Consider the following 22,563-nt stretch of genomic DNA (forward strand, 5'->3'; position numbering starts at 1 on the left):
GAGACAGCAAAGCACATGGACTACAGAGAGATGATTAAATAACAGGGTCGTGTTACAACAATGTCCTGTTTGGATGGTAAATGAAGAATGATCAAGACAATAGTTGACTCATCATTTTGGCACAGTTCAGCCAATGAACGCCAACCCTTGCACCTCCTTCGTTAATCTTCCAAACATTCATTCAACTAATATTATGCTTTAAATTTTAACTGGATTTCAGTGCTTAAAGTTTGAATTCTATACCTCACATTTGTGTGTGTGTGTACTTTCACCTCTTGTCCTTTGCGTAGCTGCTGGATTGTGTTATTCTGCAAAAAGAACCGATCTGAGCAAGAGTTCAGTGTCTGTTAATGATTCTTTATCAATGAGTGCCCTTTAAATCGGGTGCATAGAGAGGCTGACAGGCAGACGAAATGAAGCTGCCGCAGCGTCTCTCCACGTGCGTCCTGCTCGTGCTGTGTGTAACATGGAGATCAGAAGGAGGGAACATCCTGGTGTGGTACACGGAAGGCAGCCACTGGATCAACATGAAGCCTGTACTGGACACGTTGGTGGATAGAGGACACCAGGTGACCGTGCTGGTTCCCAGTTCGTCCATGTTCATGAACAGCAGCGAGGACTCCCGCTTTCACTACGAACCCTTCAACGTCCCTTTCTCAATGGAGGTAATGGAGGCTTTTATGACCGATTTCCTTCACTTCTCCATGTACGAGATGGCTCACATGAACTTGGTACAAATGTACCTTCGATTGGTGGACCTGATCAGGACAGAACTGCAGTACAGCCTCAAGACTGTGGACGCCATACTGAGGTCAGACATTATCATGAAGAAGTTGAAGGAGGCAAAATATGACCTTCTCTTCGCCGACCCCATCTACCCCGGCAGCGAACTGTTAGCCGAAGTTTTGGACATCCCGCTGGTCTACACTTTGCGCTTTTCCCTCGTTGATAACTGGGAGAGACACTGTGGTCAGCTCCCCGCTCCACCTTCCTTCGTTCCTGGGTCCATGAGCAAGCTGACGGACAAGATGAACTTCTTTGAGAGGGTGTTAAACTTCCTCTTCTATGCTCTCAATGATATAGTGACAGACCTGGCTTACTGGAAAGACATCAATGAATATTACTCTGAGGTCAAAGGTGAGCTGCTCATATACAAGAGGCAAATTAATTGCAATTTAACAGATCAAGAGATTCAAGATCAAAGGCGGTTATTGTCATATACACAGTGAAAAAAGAAATGTTAAAAACCTTGCAGTAAAACTATTACTTGCGTGCTTCGCTCCTCAGAAAGACAAAAGATGAAAAAAGAAGAGACACTGAGATGAGCACTGTTCATCTTGCAAGCAGGGTGATCAGAAGGGCAATATCAATGTCAACAAAGTGATCATAAAAAATACAAAACCTCAGGAAATGCTGTTCCCACCTCTTCCCCCAAGGGAGGTTTTCTGTATCGCGCAAGTCTGCAAACATCTGCTTGGTCAAAGTTGACACTTATTTGATATTTAATTGTACACTTTTCTTCATATTACCAAATAACTTAGTGTGATATATTTGATGGACAGCTATCGTGTATTATTTGGAACAGGAAAACCAACCAGTGCCTGTGAGTTAATGAGCAAAGCAGACCTCTGGCTGATGCGAACCTACTGGGATTTCAATTTCCCCCATCCTTTACTCCCAAACTTTAAGTACATCGGTGGGATCCACTGCAGACCTGCCAAACCTTTACCAAAGGTAGGGCTCTATCCACCATCACTGGCTTATCCCATGTTTAACTGGATCGGCAAAGAACACAATGAAGACAATTACCCTTCAGCGAAACATATGCGTGTGATATTTCCCCTGCAGGAAATGGAGGAGTTTGTGCAGAGCTCTGGAGACGACGGCATTGTGGTCTTCACTTTAGGGTCAATGATTCCCAACCTCACCAGAGAGAAGGGAAATATGATAGCCTCTGCCCTCGCTCAGATTCCACAGAAGGTGAGGAAACAATCCATGCACCTACTTTTGCAAATGTTGTTCAAATAAGTAGTATGTGAACAAATATATTCATAAATACATGACAAAGGTGAACCATTAACCATTAACAGCTTTAACTGTGTCCTCTGGCTGTTTCGAATCCACCAGATTCAGATTCAGATTCAGATTTCTTTATTTGCCATTGTGTAAACACGTAGGAATTTGTTTTGGCAATGCATGTGTGCATTTCAGTTCTTTTCACATATATATCAACTAACAAACATACAACACAGTGCAACGCGGAAGTAAACAAAGACCATATATATAGTAATATATATATATATAGATAAAGTGCATGTTGGGATTAGTTAGTGCAGGGTATTTATGTACTGCTGGTGGTGAGTGCTGGTGTCACTGGTGTCACTGGAGGGGCAGAGGGAGGGAAGCCAGAGTCAGAGTCACCAATTTGCTTAATGACTGACAGGTGCGTTAAATTTGCTTGACCACATTTCTGATGATGTTTACTGATTAGCAGATATGAGTTGAAAATGGCTTCTATCATTGTTCACAGGTGTTGTGGAGATACAAAGGATCCATGCACATACTTTTCCAAATGTCTAAACCCCGCTGTATTTGTCCAAATATATTCATAAATACATGACAAAAGTGACACATTTATTATGATGTTTACTGATTAACTGATCTGACAAGCAGTGTTTCCTTAGTTGAAAAGTGCTTTTATCATTGTTCACAGGTGTTGTGGAGATACAAAGGAGAAAAACCAGAGACCCTCGGTGCCAACACCAGAATATTCAGCTGGATACCACAAAATGACCTGCTGGGTGAGTAAATGATAAAACCCAGATATTGTCCCTTTAATTGTCTTAAATTTTAATTGAAGATCACTAATAAATTGCAAAACTTGCAAAGTGGAGGGGGTTGGTCAAGTTCGACTGTTTTACGGCACAACACCTCTTATCTGAACTACTGGAGTACAAAGGTAGCTCACTTTTTTCCCCCACCTTGACAGCTATTGAACTAAAGCAAAAAGGCCATTATTGTCAGAAGTGACTGAACTGATTGGGATTTCTTAAGTTAAACTACAACTACATAATTGGTTATCTGTTTTCAAGAAAAGTAAAAAGTAAAATGTGAAAATCAGTCTCTTATCTTAGCATCAAAAAGCATAAAAAAAACATCAGCTTTGCACAAAGCCAGTGATGCAGTCAATAATCAATGTATTTTTGTTGTAATCATTATCTGTTGTTCCTCTTATGTTCATTCTCAAATCCAGTAGATGTACACTGTTATCTGTTTATTTAATGTATTTTCTTTAATTCTATTTTTTTGTTGTGAATTCTTATTCAGTCCACTCTTGTGCTCTGTTTGTGAATGTGCCTGCCCGGACTGCTGCAAAGAGAGCAAATTCTCCAATAGTGGGATAAATAAAGGGATATCTTATTTTATTTCATCTTATCAGGTCATCCCAAGACCAGAGCTTTCATCACCCATGGCGGCACAAATGGGATCTATGAGGCCATCTATAACGCAGTTCCCATGGTGGGCATCCCCATGTTTGGAGATCAACCAGACAACATGGTCCATATGGAAGCAAAGGGGGTTGCAACCACTGTGGACTTTAACTTTATGACAGCTGAGGACCTGAGGGATGCCGTCAACTTGGTCATCAATGACAAATCGTAGGTTTGGGTTTAAAACAAAAACAAATTTTTTTTTTTTGAAAACATTTTTTTTTTTTTTTTTTTTTAAATACAGAGTTTGGAGGAAAAATGTTTGAGTACATAACCAAACTACATTTCTCTCGCCTCCAATCAACACATTCACAGGTACAAGGAGAACGCTAAGCTGCTGTCTCGTATCCACCACGACAGACCAATGAGCCCTCTGGATGAGACAGTGTTCTGGCTAGAGTTCACCATGAGACACAAAGGGGCCAAACACCTGAGGGTCCAGTCCCACGAGCTCACCTGGTACCAGTATCACAGCCTGGATGTTTTTGCCTTCCTCCTCTCCGTCGTTGTGCTCCTCACACTGCTCTTGGTCAAGACCTGCAAGTTTTGCTTCAGGAGATGCTGTGGTAGAACTGCAAATACAAAGGCAAAAGCTGAGTGACTGCCTTCACCTGTTTATTATTTAAATGCTATGCATATTGTGCATACACAATGCTTTGTTTTAGATATTTGGAAATAGAACATTGTGATTTTGGAACATAGACAAAGTAAAAATTAAAGACTTTAACAGCTTTAACTGTGTCCTCTGGCTGCTTTGAATCCACCAATTTGCTTAATGACTGACAGGTGCGTTAAATTTGCTTGACCACACCTGAGACTAATTTAGTATTAAAAGCAGAATGTTCATTGGTTGCTATACGACTTGAGCAGGAGAAGAAGCACAGGAGACGCCTGGATTTTATTTTGTGTTTTTAATTATCATTTGACACCACCACCCACTGATATACCAAACTACAAAGTAACATTTATAGACTTTGAAACATAAATCAGGTAAACAAACAAAAAGATTACTATTCATATGAAGGCCTAATTTTCATTATTTTGTAGCATCATGTTTTGTTTCCACCATTTTTCATTTTTCCATCTTCTTTAATCTTCCACAACATGAGCTCCATGCAGGCAGTGGCGTCTTCTGCAGTGTCATGGCCACACACTGAGGAGGACAGTTATACATTTCATTCTTTTAAAAAGAAAATAATACTTGCAGGATATATATTTTGCATCCAGAACAATTATGCCAACACTTTTTTTTTTTTTAATGTTGTTGACACGTAACATTTGGATGCCCACTATGAGTCAATTCTTTATTTGAGTGCATTTGTTGGGTCAGAGCACTTGCACATTCAAAATCAAAACACTCCTGCGACACTCTAGGTGTCCATGTTGACCCACCACTCTCTTGGATGATCCTCCTAAGGTATTCAGCTGTGAGGTTGTTGAGGGTCAGCTTATGTGGTGGTCCCAGACGGTGGGGGAAGACCACCGAGGTGTCCACTACTGTCCCATGGAGCAACTACAGCAAACAGGAAGAGAGCTACAGCTCCAAATTGTTTTGTAGTCACTTTGAGAGAAAGCTAATTCCAGTTTGAAAAAAAGTAAAAACAAAACAGACAAAAAAAATAAATAAGACTGGCACAGCCAAAGGCTAGCACCCAAAAAGAGGTTGGGGAACAACATAAGGGGAGTGACAGCTTCCAGGTTTTATTTCAGTGGCTGTCAGGACTTAATAACTCAGCCAATTCAGTCCAATGGTCACATCATTGATGCCATGCGGTCTTTTAACCAGCTTAGTGAGTAAAATTTCCAGAATAAAAAGAAGCAAAAGGTTTCAGAAAACGTGGGGAATCCATGACAGTTGAAAGGTTCAATGATCATTAATCTCTGAAAAAAGGATGCACTGTAAAAACATTGGCAAAGAAGCGGCTTTAGAGAGAATTAATCTATACAATACTTTTCTACAATGAACAATAAAAATAAAATTATAGACACCATATTGGGTATGTAGCTGAGATATATGTTCATATGTTAAATGTTCTGCCCCCTAGTGGCATAGTAATTAGACCAATAGATCTCAGTTCCCCCCACCCCCACATGTTCAGTTATTAAGAAGTCAGCAGTGTGCAGATAAACATCAAGTGATTCACATGCTAAATGTGACCGGATTATCCGAGATCAGGTCTGGAAGAATGACATTGGAGAAAGCTGTTCGTAATCACCTTCAGGGCACAAAGGTCCATTTCCAGGCTGTGTCCAATAAGAATGGTGTCTGCATTGACGAAGCTCAGTAAGGTCTCCTGCACCTCGCTCAGGGAGGTGTGGTGACCTTTCACATCTTCCTCACTGATGCCTGAAAATCTTTGTGTCACAAAGGTACTTTCGTGATTGAGGAACATGACCTTGATAGCGTGTTTGTAAAACAGTCATCAGACTAGAACCTTTGCTGCATAATTTTATATTGGGCTGTCCCTTATCAACTCATTTAGGGCATGGACTAAGTGATGTAATGCGCTCCAGTTACAGTTTGTTTATTTGTTGGTTGCCAATTTTATGATTTTATCATTACCTTGTGTTATAGTCGATCACCTCATTATCAGGCCTGACAAAAGTGTCGTAGACGACTTGCAGGCTGGAGTTAACCAACGTCACTCTGGACAGCTCCAGACCTTGAATGGTGTAACACTTTGAAGACAATAGAAAAAAAAATTATGGTACATCAGATTTGCAAAGAGGAAAATAAAAAGTTGATGAGAGAGGTGGATGTATTCATATACTATAAAGCTGAGAGAAAAACCTCTAAGACCGCTCACAGCAGGATCTGACGTCTCAGAAGTTGCTCTCGTAATAAATCTAAATGTCTCTGTAGTAAAGCAGCATGAAATAAAAGCCAACGTCACCATTTCACAATCCAGTGAGTAGACACCAGGACAGCTCACATCTGGGGGCTGTCTATGGACCGTCTGCACAAACCCATCCAGACTCAGGGAATCGTGGACGTGCAACTAATTATGGGGAAAGAAAAGCACACAGTTCATTCTGAAATGTCAAAGGAGCTCTTGCAGTGATCCACTACGACCCCCTCCTACCTTAAACACCTGACACCCAGGTGCCCCCATCACTCCCTCACAGCAGCTGTAGCGAGTCTCCACTCCACCTGGAACTGTTGATGAGAAGGTGGAATGACTAGACGATATGAAAAAGGTGCGGCCTCAACACTCAGAAGTGATGGGAAGTCTTTGCATTAAACAGCTGCAACTCAAGTTCTTACCAGAACTAAGAAATCAGAGCATATCACTCCAGTTCTGAAGACCCAGTCAGTTATAGAATAGACTTTAAAGTTCTGCTACTGGTTTGTTTGTAAGTCCCCGAATGGTTTAGGTCCAGAATACATAAATTAAATGCTAATGGTATGTAAACCAACTAGGACTGAAATCTGTAGACTCAGGTCAGACAGTGGAGCCCACAGTTCAAACTGAACATGGTGAAGCAGCATTTAGCTGTTATGCTGCACATAAATGGAATAAGCTGCCAACAGAAGTGAAGTCAGACCCACATGTGAATGTTTTTAAGTCCAAGTGAAAGACTCTTTTCTCTGATGCTTATAATAGAGTGCTTTTCTTCATCTTATATTGTATTATCTTTTGTATTATTTTTATTCTCCTTTATTTCTGCTCTCTTTATGCATTCTAATCTGTATTTTTTTCTCTGCATTTTGCCTTTGAAGACAAAATGCAGTTGTTTTTTTAAATTCCTTTAAAAATGTTTGAACTTTTAAACTTGAGTTGCTTTGTGTGTGAAATGTGCAATATAAATGATGCTGCCTTGCCTTAGCAGCGACACTCACCTCTTTTTGTAACTCCTTTCCCATAGTGGTAGTTACACTCCTCCTTGCGGGTGTGTTTGCCCGTCTGGCTCACAGAGTATGTTGCGCCACAGCGACAGCAGATCCTCTTGTGAGCTGAAGCCATGACACGCGGAACTCTTGACTGCAGGTCACGGGTGAAGCCTGCCCCCTAGTGGCGGCATTTAAAACGGCATCTTGCAGCATTTTCGTCACAAGCGACTGCTGGCTTACCGTCTGTGCTGCATCTCTTATTGTCGGCGAAGAGTACAGCGCAGCCGAGCTTCTCTGGATGCTGGACGGGATAGTTGCTTTCGATCAGCTTCTCCTCTGTCAAAATGTAGGCCCTCAAGCTCTCATACAAGGCCACGTCACCTGGTGGAAACAGATTTACACTGAGGCTGTCAAATTATACAGTAAGAGGAGAAATCCTCTTAGGGCAGGGGTCACCAACACGGTGCCCACGCAAATATACCTCACCAGTTCCGTTGCACTTCTTCAAGTTTAGAGGAATACTGCCTCTCAGTCTTTGGTTGTTGCATTCGTCGTTACCTGCGGCAGAGGGACACGAGTTAGCCATGCATAACTTGTCAACATAATTGATTTAATGAAAGTGTGAATTATGAAGGTTCTCACCTTTGGCTGTAACAACATTTTGGTTCTTTAGCCTCTTGAGTGCGTTTACAGCAACACTCAGATATTTCAGTTTGTTCACACTGCGATTGTACACGGTTCTCTCTTCTGCAAGCGCCTACCAGGGCCCAGAGGGAGATATTCATTTCGCGTCAAGGCTGCCGTTTCGAGATCTGGAGGCCAGAAACTCACCTTCTCGAAGGCCTCGTTAACATTGGCTGTCGTTTTGAGGAACTCCTCTGTGAACATGTTGACGTAACGCTGCCGGACGTTGTGCGGAACCTTTTCTCTGGCAGCCTCGCACTGCTGCTTCAGCTTTCGTTTCACGGGCACCGGCTGAAAAAAGAAAGTTTGAAAATATTAGGAGACGCGACGTCACACTCAGCCTAAATTTTCCTCAATTCTACAATGATGGCTATAACACAGGTTTCTGGTCACAACTCCGCACCTTAGCAGAAGTGTGGCTAGCAGGTGTAGCGGCGGGAACCGCTGGAGCAGAATGAGCGGAAGGGAAGGCCGATGTCAGTGCAGGTTTGCGGGCCGGCGCAGGGATGAGAAGGGTTGCCGCTGTGCGGCATCTCTGCGCGGCGGTGACAACAGGCAGGAGGTAGCTTTCTTTCAACGGGCCGCCGGCACTTGCCTGCACTTGAGCGATTGGCGTTAAAACTGTAGTAACAGCGGTTGAACTTGCAGTAACCGGAAACGTGGCCTTTGACAGGATGAAGTGCAAGTTGTTGCCCACTTCGATGACAGCAGTTCCTGCAGGCAAGCAGTTCACGTAAGCTGTGAGATGAAGAGAAGAGAAAAAAAGAGGTCAGTTTTTAAGTGTGACATTAAAAGCATAACTCTTCAGCTGTATAGAAATTAGGGAACGTATTACCATTTTGCACAGGGGCAGGCTGCAGGTTCTTGGATATTTGTGCACAAGGGGGCGCTCTCTCGGTGTCAGGCCTCCTCTGAGTGGCTGTGGAAATGACCGTCTGAGCACCTTTCACTGACGCCGTCAGCACGCAGGCTCTCTGCTGCACCTGCTGGATCTTCGAGATGACGGGGGGCTGGGAGGTAAATCCCGACACCGTAGACGTTCGAAGGGGAACCAGCACCTGGGGCTGAGGTCGGCGCTGAGCCACTGGCTGACAAAAAGCCACACGATTAAATCTAAAAAAAAATCTTGCTGCTTGACCATCAAGATGATCTCTTTGTAATCATGGATTTCGGCATGTCTGACCTCATGAGCCACCCTTTTTTTCCCCGCCACTTCTTGGGATTCCACTTTGACCTCTGGCCTCTCCACATCCATCGCCACCACTGCCGCCTAAAAAGGTCAAACAATGAGAAAATGGGCGAGACGTCGCACAACAAACCCGTATCTGTCAGCAGCGTACTCACAGGTGTCTGAGGCAGCTCGTTTCCTTTGTCATTGTTGTTGTCCTCCATGAAGATCCTGTAGCATTCCTCCATTGGGTCGCTGTCGGACAAGTCCAGCTCTGAATAGGTGGGCTCATCGTCCTCGTCGTCATCAGAGTTGGATTCGATGACTATTATCGAGTGTTGATCTGCAGCCAGACTTTGTCTACAACTTGAACCTGGCTCTGCTGCTTCCAGGCAGCTTGGAGGCAGAGCTTTGTTATCAGCGACTACACCTTGCACGACTCCGCCAGCAGCTCCGTTCTGAGCCGGCGGCTCCCTCTGTTGCCTGCACTCCAAGTTGGCAGCTGGAGCTTTGTAGAAGAGGGAATTTTTGGGTGAAAAATGATACGGCTGCAAAAGCTTGGTTGTCTCAGCTGCGTAGGACGTCTCGTATTGACGCGATTTACCCTCAAAGGGGTTTTCTTGCCTTTTCAACAGCGGCTCAGGGAAGGTGGAGATTGTTGCAGATTTTGCAGTCTTCTTTGCTTCCATTTCCGCAGACAGATGAGAGAGAACACAGTTCTCTATTTTTTTGTATTTGCTGTTCTCAAAGAATACAGTTTGTCCTCGATTTCCTTCTGCATATTCATTCGTGGACAGGGACGAAACCTTGGACGCGTTGGGCTTCGGAAGTGGTGGTGGTGGAGTGCGAGGCACCACTTCCTCGCACTCAGTCAATTTTTGGCCTTTGAGAGATTTGTCAGTACCGGAATCCAGAACTTTCTGATCTTGCCCTTCCTTTGCATCAGGTGAAGATGGAATGTCAATAATCAGCACGCCGTCTTCGATCAGGTCGTCGTGTGGCTCCGGAGATGGGGACCTGGGAGGCCGGGCCTTGCATGCAACCGGCTTTGTGTGGTCAGGTTCTGCGTCTCTTGCCTTTTTCAAACCGTGTCCGTTTTTGACTTTTGGTTGTGCACCAGGGTGCAGGCCGGCATAGAAGTTAGATAGAGGGTCATACTCTAAGTCAGTCCGAGGTTTTGAGTTATCAACCACATACTTCCCCGTCTGGAAGTACATTTTAGTTGCGTCTGTGCTTAGAGGTGGTCCATGAGAATTCTTGTCCGAGTTCTTGCCCTCCCTCTCAGATGTAGAAATCGTCGACGCGTTCTGGCTGCTTCTGCCACCAGTCTGTCCAATCCGGTAGTAGGACAGTCGCCTTTGCTCCTGCTCTACCTCGTGCTTCACAGTTTCAATCTCCTTGTTGAGTCTCTCGAGCTCGTTGAGGCACACATCCTGGGTCTGATGGCTCGCAGGTGCTCCACTCTCAGCACAGCCATTTTGGACTCCTCCTGTGTGGACATTACACAGTGCATTCAATTATTGTTGGAATTAAAACATGTCAAAGACCTGAGATAGAGACAAGTTGCTAGTAGTAGTTAATTATTAAGTAATTAATTGTCTCAATTTTCTTAACATAGCTTGTTTTGGCTTTAAAATACAAATAAAGCGTGTTAGCTTCGCTCATAGCAGAGATCGTGCTAGATTGTAGTCCATTATTAGAACAACAAACACGCTTGGCAATGATTTTAACCAGCTTAGTACGAAACTTACATTAATAAAGATAAATGCAGGTTGGAAAAATATGACTAGTTAAGTTCAAATATTTTTTAATGTCCACTTAACTTATAGTGATACAACATAAGCGAATGCAGAAAAAGTAAAAAGCAACCGAGCATTTCAGCAGAAAGACTGAATGAAACACTGACCCGCGGAGCCGGTCAACGATGATATATGGCAGGCGTCAAGCACGTCCGGTGTTTCTGTCGCATGTCTGTACAGACAGTGGGGCCGCTCACAAAGCCCTCGTTTTGAGAACGGACAGTCTATGTCAGCAAAGAAACCAGACGACGGAAACATTGGCAAACACCGCCAACGACGCGCATCGCCCTTCGGTTATGCTCACTAATCAACCGACAGGTGTGTGAAGGCTCCAATTGAGCTACTCTTCGCGTCACTCTTATAGGCTCTGCTCCATATAGTAAAAAATAAAAAATAAAAAATAAAAAAAATATATATAATATAATCCATAAATATAAATATTGTATTGTATAATGTTTTTTGTTTTGTTTTTTTTAAATCACGCACACTCACGGAACCGCTAGATTTCACTTTTCATGCCGTTTTGATTGCAGTTCCGCTGTTATTACACATCACGCCAGTACGTGTCGCTGCCGCCTAAACGTGAACAGGAAACCAAGGCACGTCCTCCTTGCCTTGGTAGTAGGTGTTATGCTGAGTCCTGTATGCGTTTCCAGAACTGCCTTGTACGTCGACGACTAGTTTCGCTTAGTATTTTGTATTGATGTGAAATAAGTTTGTTTGAATTGATTCCCCCAAATTATTGTCCCAAACTTTAATTTGATTAAAAAAAAAAAAGATGTTAAAAGGAAGGGCTTAGTTCCATAAATCTCAGGTCGCCCCAACTTGCGTGCGCGCTCCCATTGACGGTTTCGCAGCCGAATGAGCTAGATAACTTAATTTGCCATAACGTGGTGGAAATGATTTTTAGCGCCTGGTGAGATTGTGCGAGTTTGACGTGAACCACCACACAAGAGCCCACCTGTGCAAAATGAGTCAGAGTGAAGATGAGGCGGTGGAAGATGAAACCGAGTGGAGGAGCAGTTTGGTGGACTCGCTTTCGGTCAGCCCCGGTACCTCTGCTACGGGTAAAGTGAAAGCTAAAGGAAAACATGAGGGCTGGAGAGGGAGGTGGTTCTGTGGGATTTAGTCCTGTGTTGTGTGGAGAAATTGGATACAGGACTCTGCCTTCCAGCTGGTAGCTGGTAGTCTGTGTTTACTAGTAAATCCTTGTGTGACATGTCATGTCCTCCCAGGTTCAGTTTCAAATCTGAGCACGACACCAGGTCCATGCCCTTTGCACAGAGTTGTTCTACACTTTGACCTGGACTGCTTCTATGCCCAAGTGGAAATGATCAGAAACCCAGCCTTAAGAAATGTTCCATTAGGTAAATCTGGCTGTTTTATTATTTAATTTTTGAATCCTCTGAAGACCTTCATAGTTTGCTGTTACTTCTTGTGTCATCAGGTATCCAGCAGAAGTACATCATAGTCACCTGTAACTACGTGGCAAGGGAGATGGGTGTCACAAAGCTGATGTCTGTCACTAATGCCAAGGAGAAATGTCCTCAGTTGGTGCTGGTTAAGGGAGAAGACCTGACAAACTACAGAGAAATGTCCTATAAAATGACAGGTAGGCAAAGTTGGGGTTTCTCACAAGTCGTTATTTGAGGACTTTAAAAAGCTCTTTATAAAGCTTTGTGTTTATTTGATCCAACATTATTTACATTATGCATGTCTGATCTGTACGAGATCATCTGTTGGACTTCCATCCAGAAGTTTACTGTATTTTCTTTTCCTTATTTAAGGGTCATTTCCCCCTTCGTGCTATGAATAGACAATTCTATACGTTCTAAGTGATTATTAAATTCCTCTCTGATTTCAATCTACATCCAGCTATATGACAGGTCTGTCAATAAATACCTTGCCTTGTCCTCCTTCCAGAGGTTTTGATGTCCTACTCCCCGCTGGTGGAGAGGCTTGGCTTTGACGAAAACTTCATGGACGTCACACAGATGGTTGACATGAGACTGGCTGAGGCGTCAAATCTGAACGAGCTGTCATTTGAAGGACACGTCTACAACCACTCTGGTGAGTCGTCTCGCAGGTTTTATGAGGGCTTCAGAAACCAGGACAGGAATTGTGAGAAAAGTCAAGAAGCGTAAAACCTAAAAAAAAAAAAATTTACATAGCACTTTCAGTTTCCCAGAGGGTGAGATCCATTTCCCACCAGAAGAAAAATGAACCGTTTTGTTCCGTTACAGATCACTTGTGCTTTCACAGCCACTTGTCTGCATTTCTTTTATTTCCTTGCTCTGGTGCAGAAGTGGAAGCTGGTGATAATGCAAGGCTGGCGATGGGATCTCACATTGCAGCGGAGCTACGAGAAGCCATCCACAGTAAACTGGGTCTGACCGGCTGTGCTGGCATCGCCACCAATAAGCTGCTGGCCAAGCTGGTGTCAGGGACCTTCAAGCCCAACCAGCAAACCTCCTTGCTGCCGGAGAATGTCGGCGACATCATGGCCTCGCTAAGCAGCCTTCGAAAAGTTCCCGGTACGCATGTTTATTTCAGTTCGAAGCGCTCTGTTTCAGGCCAGCGTGTGACCTCGTGTAAATGTTGCAGGGGTGGGTCATCAGACGGCCAAGAGACTTCAGGCCCTCGGTGTGGTCAGTGTTAATGACCTGCAGCTCTGTCAGCTAAATGACCTGGTGAAAGAGTTCGGAGGTCCCACTGCTCAGCGCTTGAAGAACCTGGCCAGTGGCATCGATGATTCGCCGGTCATTCCTACTGGAGCCCCACAGGTACAGCAGAAGACACCCATTTTGTTTTAATTAAGATTGCCGTGTGGAGAAATTCTACAGATTTCAGGAGCAATACAAAAAAATTGAGGACTAGATGTGGACATCACCATTTTGTGAATAAATTAGTGATGAAGTAAGTGCATAATATTGCAACCAAGACAATGCGTCAGTTGGGGAGGTGGCCAGTTATTTTGATGGGAGGGTGAGGTAAACAAGGAGCAGGAGAACAACACACACAAACGGTGCTGTGATGATAACATTTCATCCCGGTAGTCAGCACGCCTAATGACTAATGAGATACATTTTGTATACAGCCCCTTTCATTAGTGTTGCACCGAGCTAGACTGAATTAATGACAAACAATTTCCTCTCACTTATGCTGCCAGTGCCATTCCCACACGGTAAAACAATGAAAATCTTCCCCGCGTCTCAGTCTCTCAGTGACGAGGACTCCTTCAAAAAGATGTCGTCGACCAAGGAGGTTTTGGAAAAAGTGGAGGAGCTTCTGAGCAGCCTGGTGGAAAGGTGAACGACCTAAACATCCGTTCTAAGTGCTCAGTGAAAACACAGCATCTAACCTTCTGGCTCTGTGTGAAAGCTAGAATGCACAAAGACGGGAGGCAGCCTCACACCTTCCGACTGACCGTCCGCAGATTCTCGGCAACCAACAAGTGGTTCAGTCGGGAGAGCAGACAGGCCCCGATCCCCAACCACGTGGGGCAGAAGATCACATCCGGTAATCAAGCGATGCTCCTTTACCTTCTCTCTGCTTCTGAAGATGTTCCAATTCAAGCCTTTATGCTAAATCTCCTTATTTTTCAGTCTTGAAGGAAACATTTCAGCACCTTTTGAGGAGACTTGATTTGATTGATACAATCCCCATCACTGCCCACTGTCGAATAACAACCACTGACACTGACAGATGATTTGATGCGCTTGTCTGTAGGCGGCTGTGACGAGGCTGTGGCGCAGCTGATCCCGCTGGCCATGAAGCTCTTCCACAAGATGGTGGTCTCCAACGCGGCCTTCCACCTGACCCTCATTAACGTCTGCTTCAGTAACCTCCAGAGCAAGGCAGCCGCCAGCAGCACAAAGGGATCTATTGCGTCTTTCTTCTCCCAGAGCTCGTCTCCCAGGAAAACACCGATCCAATCAACACAGAGCCAGGTATAACTTGTCTTAGCATCCAGACAAAAAGGGATTTCATGTTGATTTTATGTTGGTTGAAATGACTGCGTTGCTACGGAAGCGCATTGCATCAACTCGAGTTGATTGAAAAGGAATCCACAATAGCGATTCAAAGGACTTTTGGGGTTCTAGAAATCTAGTTCAATCTAGCTCTATAATCTGTGTACAAATACCTTAAAGCACTTGCCCCATGATCTGTTCTATTTACTACGGAAGTGCATTGCTGCCACACTAGAAAAAGACAGGGCTCAGAATTCCAATATAACGTGAAAAATATTGCAAAATAACGTGATAGTTTCACGTTTTTACGTGAAAATTCGCTGCTGTCTGAGTTGATAGCCCTTAAATGCCACACAATACCCGGTGAATCAGTGCTTCTCAGAAATCATGTGCCACTACTCAGAACTCTCCCTTTTCATTTCCCAATAGGACGATTCATCTGGCCTCACGGCTCATCCGCTTGGTGCGTGCAGTTCGATTACCGAGGATACCTCAGAGAGGACTGTCCTCGCAAAAATCCCCCAGGGACCCAGTGACGCATTACATGGTTTTAAAAGGAAACAGAACCCTTTTGTTGCCACCGATGAACCTCCACATCAGGCAGTGTCCCGCGGCGCAGCGGGGTCAGATACTGACGAAATGGAGGGCGCGGTGACAAATCGATTGCCTCCGAATGTGGATCCAGAAGTGTTCAGTCTCCTACCCCGAGACATCCAGCAGGAGCTGTTATCAAGCCCTTTCCCCAGCTCCTCTGTCAGCCCTGCTCGCCATGTCGCCGTCCCACAGTCCCCGCATTCAGTGACAGATTGCCATTATTTCGCGACCGCACCGGAGAGCAAGTTGAAGTCTTCTGACAGGGATGCCACAGGAAAGCAGCAGAGCCCTGAGGGTATGAGCGCTCTGTCAGGACAGGGGAGAGAGGCGCTCCCACAGTCTTCTGACTGCGCTTTTCCTGGAAACGTGGACCCCAAGGTGTTTTCGGAGCTCCCGCCGGATGTTCAAAGGGAGCTGCTTTCCGAATGGAAGCAGCAGAAGCTGGTCCTGAAGAGCCCCTCGTCCAGGAAATCAGGACAAAGCGTCAAGACTAAGGACAAAAAAGCTGCAGGAAAAAACAGCCAAGCAAACAATCTGTTCAAGTATTTTAAACCTAGTTAAAGAACAAGACCGAGTACTTAATTATCAGGTTGTTGGAAAATGTTTTCCTATTGTTGAGTTGTCTTTGGAAAATAGACAGCATGTTAAGGAGAAATAGTTTTACAAGCTCCAAGTTCAGAAAACACTTCCTTTAAAATGGCAGCAGTGCAAAACCAGTTGTCACTACATGAAAATGGTCATAATGCATCAATTTCATACAAAAATACAAAATAACAAAAGAAAGTCATTGTTTCAATAACCAATAGCGTACACATGTAATCAGTCTGTGTCACGCATGATACAAGTTGACAATGTGTGTCAATCTTTGCAGATGTTTTACTCAGCAGAACTTAGACCAGAAGTATGTCCGATTTTCTTTTTCCTTTTAAACAGGAATAAAAGTATGTGTCTGAAGTGCATTTACTCGCGCAGCTAATTTAAACCTAGTTCATCACAGTTTAGCTTAATTTCTCCGGCACTAAATGATTGAAGTACAAGCAAATTACCCTCGCAGTCACATTGTTTGTTTTAACATTCACACAAACAGGATTATGTGGCTGAGCCTCCAGTGCGCTCCGTCCGACTGTTTGGACCCATTTCCACTGAAATCCTCAGAGGGGCAGATTACTGGGGACCACGGTCTGCTTTTCAAAGAGACTTTCCCCCCCCACCTCCTCCCCCGTGGCACATACCAGAAAACCTGAAGGTTTGTTAAGAACAGCCCTGTTTGGATCCGTCCACCACGAAACTCCTCCCTGGATCACATGTAGGAAGGGTAAAATGCTGGAGACATGCCATGGCATCCTGATAGTGACTGTTCTCCCTAATGTGGACAAGTTGAGCAGCTTTTGGATGGACTCTGACGTTTTCTGCAGATAAACCGGTAGGATTGTCTCTCATCCCTCCTGCACTTTATGCGCGATTGTCTCTCATCTCTTCCTGCGAAACGCGTCTCATTCTTTGAAAGACGACGCATTTTGTGGAATAAGGGCTTCGCTTTTCATTCTGCTGATTGCAAATAAAAAAATCCACCCGTCGTGTTGTTTATTTTCAGCGCTAAAAATGTTAATTGCATGGCAGTGCGTATCGCTGTTTTTTTGTTTTGTTTTTATGCAACCAAAGTAACCAACCTTTGCCCGTGACAAAGTCATAATGTTAGATTTTAAAAAAAAAAAAGAAAAAAGAAAGAAAGTATCACAAGAGGGAAAGTATCACCAAATCTGTCTGGGCGTCGAGCTGTCGGAGCACAAGGCTGCGAGTCAATAAAGAGCCTTTCTGTCCTTGGAACAGTCGGTGTTTTTAACGTTGAGTGCAGTCTTAAGAAAACTGGCAGGGCATTTGACTGCTCATGTGGAAGCCAGCCCCAGTCATGTGCTCAGGCCTTACTGATCGCTGCCTAATGAGCAGGGAGAGTTTTTGACATCTCGCTAAGCCAATGTGATAGTCCACTTCACCTCCCCGCCCTCTTTTTTTTTTTTTTTTTTTTACCTTCAAACTAGGCATGTTAGCAATTAATTGATTGTCTATTAATTTTTGATTAAGAATTTAATTTATTAATTTAAATTAGTCGCAATTAATTGAACATTTTTACACGGTTAGTTGATATTATTATATCCGTGTAGTGGCAGAAAAGAGCAATTCATCTCTAGATGCTGTGATGGTCATAATATACCCAGAACAAGTTACTTTTAAACAACTTTATAACAAAAAAAATTGAACTGTGACTCATTAGAAGTCAACTTAAAGTCAGAGGATACATGTTTAGGGTGTTTTTACTGTTCCCTAATGTAAAAATGGGTCACATTGGACCCACAACCTTATTTCAGGGTTGGATAATGTGTTCCACACACACTTTTTATTGCGGAATTTAGGTTCTCAGGAAAAAAAATGCCGCTTATCAATTAATAGTTAATTGATCGATAAGGTCAATCAACTAACGATGAATGAATTCATCGGTAATTTGCACACCAACTTCAAACCAATTTTTATTTTTGTTGCTGTGGCAGGTGGAGCACTCAGCTGACACGATGGCTAACTGGGACTATGACTACCTGATCAAGCTGCTGGCCCTGGGCGACTCAGGGGTGGGGAAGACCACCTTCCTCCACAGGTACACGGACAACAAGTTCAACCGCAAGTTCACGAGCACAGTGGGGATTGACTTCAGGGAGAAGAGAGTGGTGAGCGACGGCTCGGAGCCTTTGAATTTTCCATGACTATTGACATTGCAGTTTCTCACTAAAGAGATCAAAACTTTGTATGAACACACATGGAATTATATAGGAAACAAAGTGTAAAATAACCCAAACACGTTTTATATTTAAATTCTTCAAAATAGCCACCTTCCATAAAAAGCACATTTAGAGTTATTGAACGCGTTTTCTTTGCTGCATAATTACATATATCTTGCTCATATATTTGATGCCTCCAGTATCTATCTGCAGTGTAGAATAGAAAGTTGTAAAATTGTATGCGAAGGTGTGTCCAATCTTTTGACTGATTGTGTAGATGCTGGTTTGTCACACCTCTGCTGGTTGCTGTAGGTGTACACGGGGATGGGGGCTGACGGTGCGACTGAGAAAAACTTCAAGGTCCATCTGCAGCTATGGGACACAGCCGGACAAGAGAGGTAACCCCTGACGTAACGTTCACAATGCAGCTTATTGTGAGTTTAATTTGCTGTACTCTCAAATGAACCACGAACAGCAACAGAACAAGGCAGCTCTCACACTCTACAGTGTGTATTTTTAATCTTGTGGGAAATTAAAAAAAAAAAAAAACACACTTTTTCCAGTATCCAGAACATTTAATACACCCCGCGTGTGTATTAAAATGATGATCTGTGTGTTACTTTCTGCAACGTAACAGGACGCAACAGGAGCAGTCACACTGAAACAGTCTGTTCAGTCACAAATTGTGTTGTAATAGAAAAAAACTCTACTTTTTTAACCACCTTGTAGTCAGTAACTGGGCCCATGACTAAGCAGAACATCCAAAAATGCAAATGTAAAGAAGCTGAAAATAAGATTTGAAGAAGTCACACCTGATGTTTTTCTCCACTCCTGTAATGACATGAAAGTGTCAGGGATATTGTTAGTTCAGTGAGTCAGACTGAAACTGCAGCTAAATCTACCATCCCCTGACATTCGGTATCTTCTAGTGGTAAGGAAGAAGGTTTGCTTGTTTCCATTTTGCCACGTCAGCTTCAGTTACTGATGCAGCGCTGGTGACTGGCAGGCTGCAAAAATAATTTTCTCTCATCTGCAAACTCCAGTTGATAAATGGTCATACCAGTGTTTTTCTCTGCTCTTTAAGCTCCCACATGTTTCTTATGCCAACTGTAACATGAGGGTAAAACCACAAAAACCTGACCTGACCCACATTCTGGTCTACTGCAGAGACCTGTTCTTTTGTACAGTACATGCTTCTTGTTAGCAAGTCAGAAACACAGCAGTGAACCGTTTGATAGTGACTTCATTTGACACAATCTCAGTGTTGAATATCAAATGCTACACATTGGACCTTCAAAACAAAGTACACCTAAAGTTGCCCGCAGTTCAGAAAAAAAAAACCCTATTGGTGGTGCTATTGAGAATAAATGGCTTGACCTAAATAATAAGATGGTGGTCGTCCAGGTGCCACAATGTCTTGAGTCACAGTTGTCACCACCTGTTTCCAGGTTCCGCAGCCTCACGACGGCTTTCTTCAGAGATGCCATGGGCTTCCTGCTGATGTTCGACCTGACCAACCAGCAGAGCTTCCTCAACGTCAGGAACTGGATGAGTAGGTGTTCCGTCAGCAGCCTCTGCTCTGAGTCCTTTCAGGGAGATGACGGCGGTGGCGGTGGGAGAGATGCAAATCTGCCTCCTCGGCCTCGACCGGGGGAGTTTTCAGAACGGCGTTTCATGCATGTCGCTCATGCATGTCTACCTTGCATCACGCGCGTCTTCTGAGGGTCGTTCCTTTTCTCAGGTCAGCTCCAGGCCAACGCGTACTGTGACAATCCAGACATTGTGCTAGTGGGCACCAAGGCAGACCTCCGAGACCTGAGGGATGTTCACGCCAGACAGGCCAGAGAGCTGGCTGACAGATACGGGTGAGGCTCCGTTTGTTCCTTGCATTTTGTGTTAATGACCATGTTAATGTTAGCACCAAGCTCCCATCGTGCTTTTTATGTACTCTACACCTGACTTGTCTCACACGCAAACGATATGATAATATCATTGTCAAAAGAAGAAAGTCAAGGTGTATTTGGTCCACATTTGCTGAAAGTCCAGATTACCTGTGTGGTATAAAAATGTTCCAAACCATGTAAGAAAAAAAATATATATATTTCTTGAACTTCCCGTGAACAGAAAAACTGCCGGAACATTTTGAATTTAGACTGTGCGTTATATTCTTAACCAGTGTCAGTAGTTTATGTGTCACTAAAGCTGAGGCCTCAGTCTATTTTATTGACAGTTTGTAATAAAAGTAACATCATCGGACTGTAGCTGTGTGATTTCTTTTTTTTTTTTTGGTGGATATAATCCTTTTTCATATTAGACAAAAATGAAGTTGTACTTAAACATGATACTTAATGCAGATCCCAAAATAGATGATATGTACCTAACTCTTGTGCTTTTACTAATCATGCACACAGAAATCACACATTATATGCATGTGTGTATGTATGTACGTATGCATGTATGAATGACAATCCACCTTCTTCCGTGTTCTACCACAGGGTGGTGGTAGTGAGCTGTATCGACCATTGACTGCATACAGTATATGCCTTGAAAAGGGGATTTTACAATTTGATTTGGCAATTTGATCACCCCGCCCAAGAGATCACATGATGAAGGTTGTGAGGAGCATGGTGTTTTAAAACAGAAAAAAAAAAAATGTGTATTGTAAATAGGCTATATTAAGAATATTTGAGTGTGCTTAGGATTTGGTCGCTATACGTGTGTTTCACTGCCAGCGTCATTTGTTCCTCCTGTCAGGATCCCCTATTTTGAGACCAGCGCTGTGACTGGTGTGGAGGTGGAGCGGGCGGTCACCACGCTGCTGGGCCTGGTCATGAAGAGGATGGAGCAGAGCACGTCTGAAGGCCGCAGCGGGGAAGCCAACGGCAGCCCTGTCACCAGCCACGAGGTACAAGAGGCCCCTGTGAGGAGGAGGTGCGCCTGCTGATGGCGCCACCCACCTGCTGCAACTCTTTCTTCTTTTTTTTTCTCTCTTTTTTTTTTCAAATTCCTCAAAGTCACACTGCAAGTTAAACTTGTTGCAAACCTGAGATTTCAAAACAGAGCTGTGCGGTCATTACCGCGTGGAGTCCCATCTGTAACTGCTGCCTGGTGTTATTTATTTAGCTGTGCGACGATGAGTGAGGAGGATTTTCCATGACTGTGTTTTTTAAGACGGCTAAGTGATTTGTCTATTTACATAAACATGTACGCTCAAATGGGCCATTAGAGAAAAATACCATTCTTTTATTTGACACATTTGATGGAAGGAGAATGCAGGCACATAATGTACTGTCATATCTATCATGGATTATTATCAAAAACATGGCTACATTTCTTCTATGGATGATCACTTGTTACTTAGAACAAACAAAGTCCCTTATGTGATTTATGCCTTTTCTACTACATGAATATAAGCGACCAAACTTTTTTTTATGCATTATGGTACAACATTGCCATGCAGATCAAACACAAGTACAAGACTGTTAAAGGGTTCGGTTCCGAGTTTGTATAGTGCTGCATTTGGAATAAAGATGACGTGTGTTTAAGTTATGAACGTCACTTGTCATTTAGATGCAATGCACAAAAAAGCTGTATGTTGCTGGGGTTGTTTTTCAAGGGGAATTACATTCCTTACCCACTTTGTTACAGAACAAAAACATTCAACAAATTCACTTTGATATTAGGTAGAAACCTTTTCGAGAACAAACAACTATAGTGTTTAAATTTAACACTACTGGGCTTCAAAAACAAACAAATCTATTGATGAACATTCACCGAGTCCCATGACACTGCAAAAGTAAACATTTTCAAATCATATCTGTGCCACATTTAGTGATATTTAACATCGATTTAAAACCAAAAGAGGGATACACTTCTATACATTACTTGTCAGTTGCCATATAGCTTATGAAATCTTAAATAAGTCCTTTACAGAAACATTCCGCTCATAACACATGATCTTTGGTGTACATAACATTCAAAGCTAGGGGACTATATTTAAGGGTGCATACTGAACAGAATTCAAACAAACGCAGTAAGATACTGTATGTATTTTCATGACTGTTGTGCCTGTGCTGAAGATTTTGAAGTTCACAATGCTTCTCTGAAATGTTTGCGTCACCCACGGAGGGGGGGGAAAGCCTAAGAAGCGGAAGCACGCTAAATCGGAATGAGCGCACACTTGTCGGGGATGAGTGTGAATGACTGCATTGCTCTGTATGTCAGAACCTCTAAGCCCGAGCCAGAAGTGCCGG

General features: G+C 43.5%; 4 protein-coding genes across 6 annotated transcripts; 3 read left to right on the top strand and 1 right to left on the bottom strand.

Annotated features, from left to right (window-relative positions):
• Window positions 1–395: 395 nt before the first annotated feature.
• Window positions 396–4,230, top strand: LOC142887864 (UDP-glucuronosyltransferase 2A2-like). Its single transcript, XM_076025771.1, has 6 exons — window positions 396–1,137; window positions 1,586–1,734; window positions 1,849–1,980; window positions 2,714–2,801; window positions 3,440–3,659; window positions 3,807–4,230. Exons 1-6 carry the CDS (start codon window positions 414–416, stop codon window positions 4,090–4,092), a joined length of 1,599 nt encoding a protein of 532 aa, XP_075881886.1. The 5' UTR covers window positions 396–413; the 3' UTR covers window positions 4,093–4,230.
• Window positions 4,231–4,383: 153 nt separating this feature from the next.
• Window positions 4,384–11,334, bottom strand: LOC142887861 (uncharacterized). The gene is made up of 16 exons (XM_076025766.1): window positions 11,082–11,334; window positions 9,352–10,664; window positions 9,191–9,277; window positions 8,843–9,095; window positions 8,411–8,745; window positions 8,155–8,298; window positions 7,966–8,080; window positions 7,810–7,881; window positions 7,564–7,704; window positions 7,333–7,446; window positions 6,575–6,648; window positions 6,386–6,490; window positions 6,055–6,170; window positions 5,708–5,846; window positions 4,884–5,004; window positions 4,384–4,644 (listed from the first exon to the last, which is right to left on the bottom strand). The coding sequence occupies exons 1-16, from the start codon at window positions 11,230–11,232 to the stop codon at window positions 4,541–4,543; spliced, it is 3,384 nt and encodes a 1,127-aa protein (XP_075881881.1). The 5' UTR covers window positions 11,233–11,334; the 3' UTR covers window positions 4,384–4,540.
• Window positions 11,335–11,898: 564 nt separating this feature from the next.
• On the top strand, window positions 11,899–17,112 carry poli (polymerase (DNA directed) iota). Of its 3 annotated transcripts, none has more exons than XM_076025769.1 (10): window positions 11,899–12,016; window positions 12,210–12,341; window positions 12,422–12,586; window positions 12,898–13,044; window positions 13,278–13,508; window positions 13,579–13,757; window positions 14,191–14,282; window positions 14,360–14,493; window positions 14,704–14,924; window positions 15,375–17,112. In XM_076025769.1, the coding sequence occupies exons 2-10, from the start codon at window positions 12,305–12,307 to the stop codon at window positions 16,098–16,100; spliced, it is 1,932 nt and encodes a 643-aa protein (XP_075881884.1). In that variant the 5' UTR covers window positions 11,899–12,016; window positions 12,210–12,304; the 3' UTR covers window positions 16,101–17,112. The 3 variants fall into 3 exon arrangements, with proteins under 3 accessions (XP_075881884.1, XP_075881882.1, XP_075881883.1); XM_076025767.1 differs by having other exon boundaries at window positions 11,911–12,041; XM_076025768.1 differs by lacking the exon at window positions 12,210–12,341 and having other exon boundaries at window positions 11,911–12,041.
• LOC142887868 (ras-related protein Rab-27B-like) lies at window positions 16,823–21,859 on the top strand. Its single transcript, XM_076025775.1, has 6 exons — window positions 16,823–16,962; window positions 18,086–18,259; window positions 18,623–18,708; window positions 19,759–19,862; window positions 20,052–20,175; window positions 21,065–21,859. Exons 2-6 carry the CDS (start codon window positions 18,107–18,109, stop codon window positions 21,252–21,254), a joined length of 657 nt encoding a protein of 218 aa, XP_075881890.1. The 5' UTR covers window positions 16,823–16,962; window positions 18,086–18,106; the 3' UTR covers window positions 21,255–21,859.
• The last annotated feature ends 704 nt before the right edge of the window (window positions 21,860–22,563 follow it).

This window comes from Nelusetta ayraudi, unplaced genomic scaffold, assembly GCF_046127955.1.
Source record: "Nelusetta ayraudi isolate G7.1 ecotype Tasmania unplaced genomic scaffold, CSIRO-AGI_Nayr_v1 ptg000018l, whole genome shotgun sequence".
NCBI lineage: Eukaryota > Metazoa > Chordata > Actinopteri > Tetraodontiformes > Monacanthidae > Nelusetta > Nelusetta ayraudi.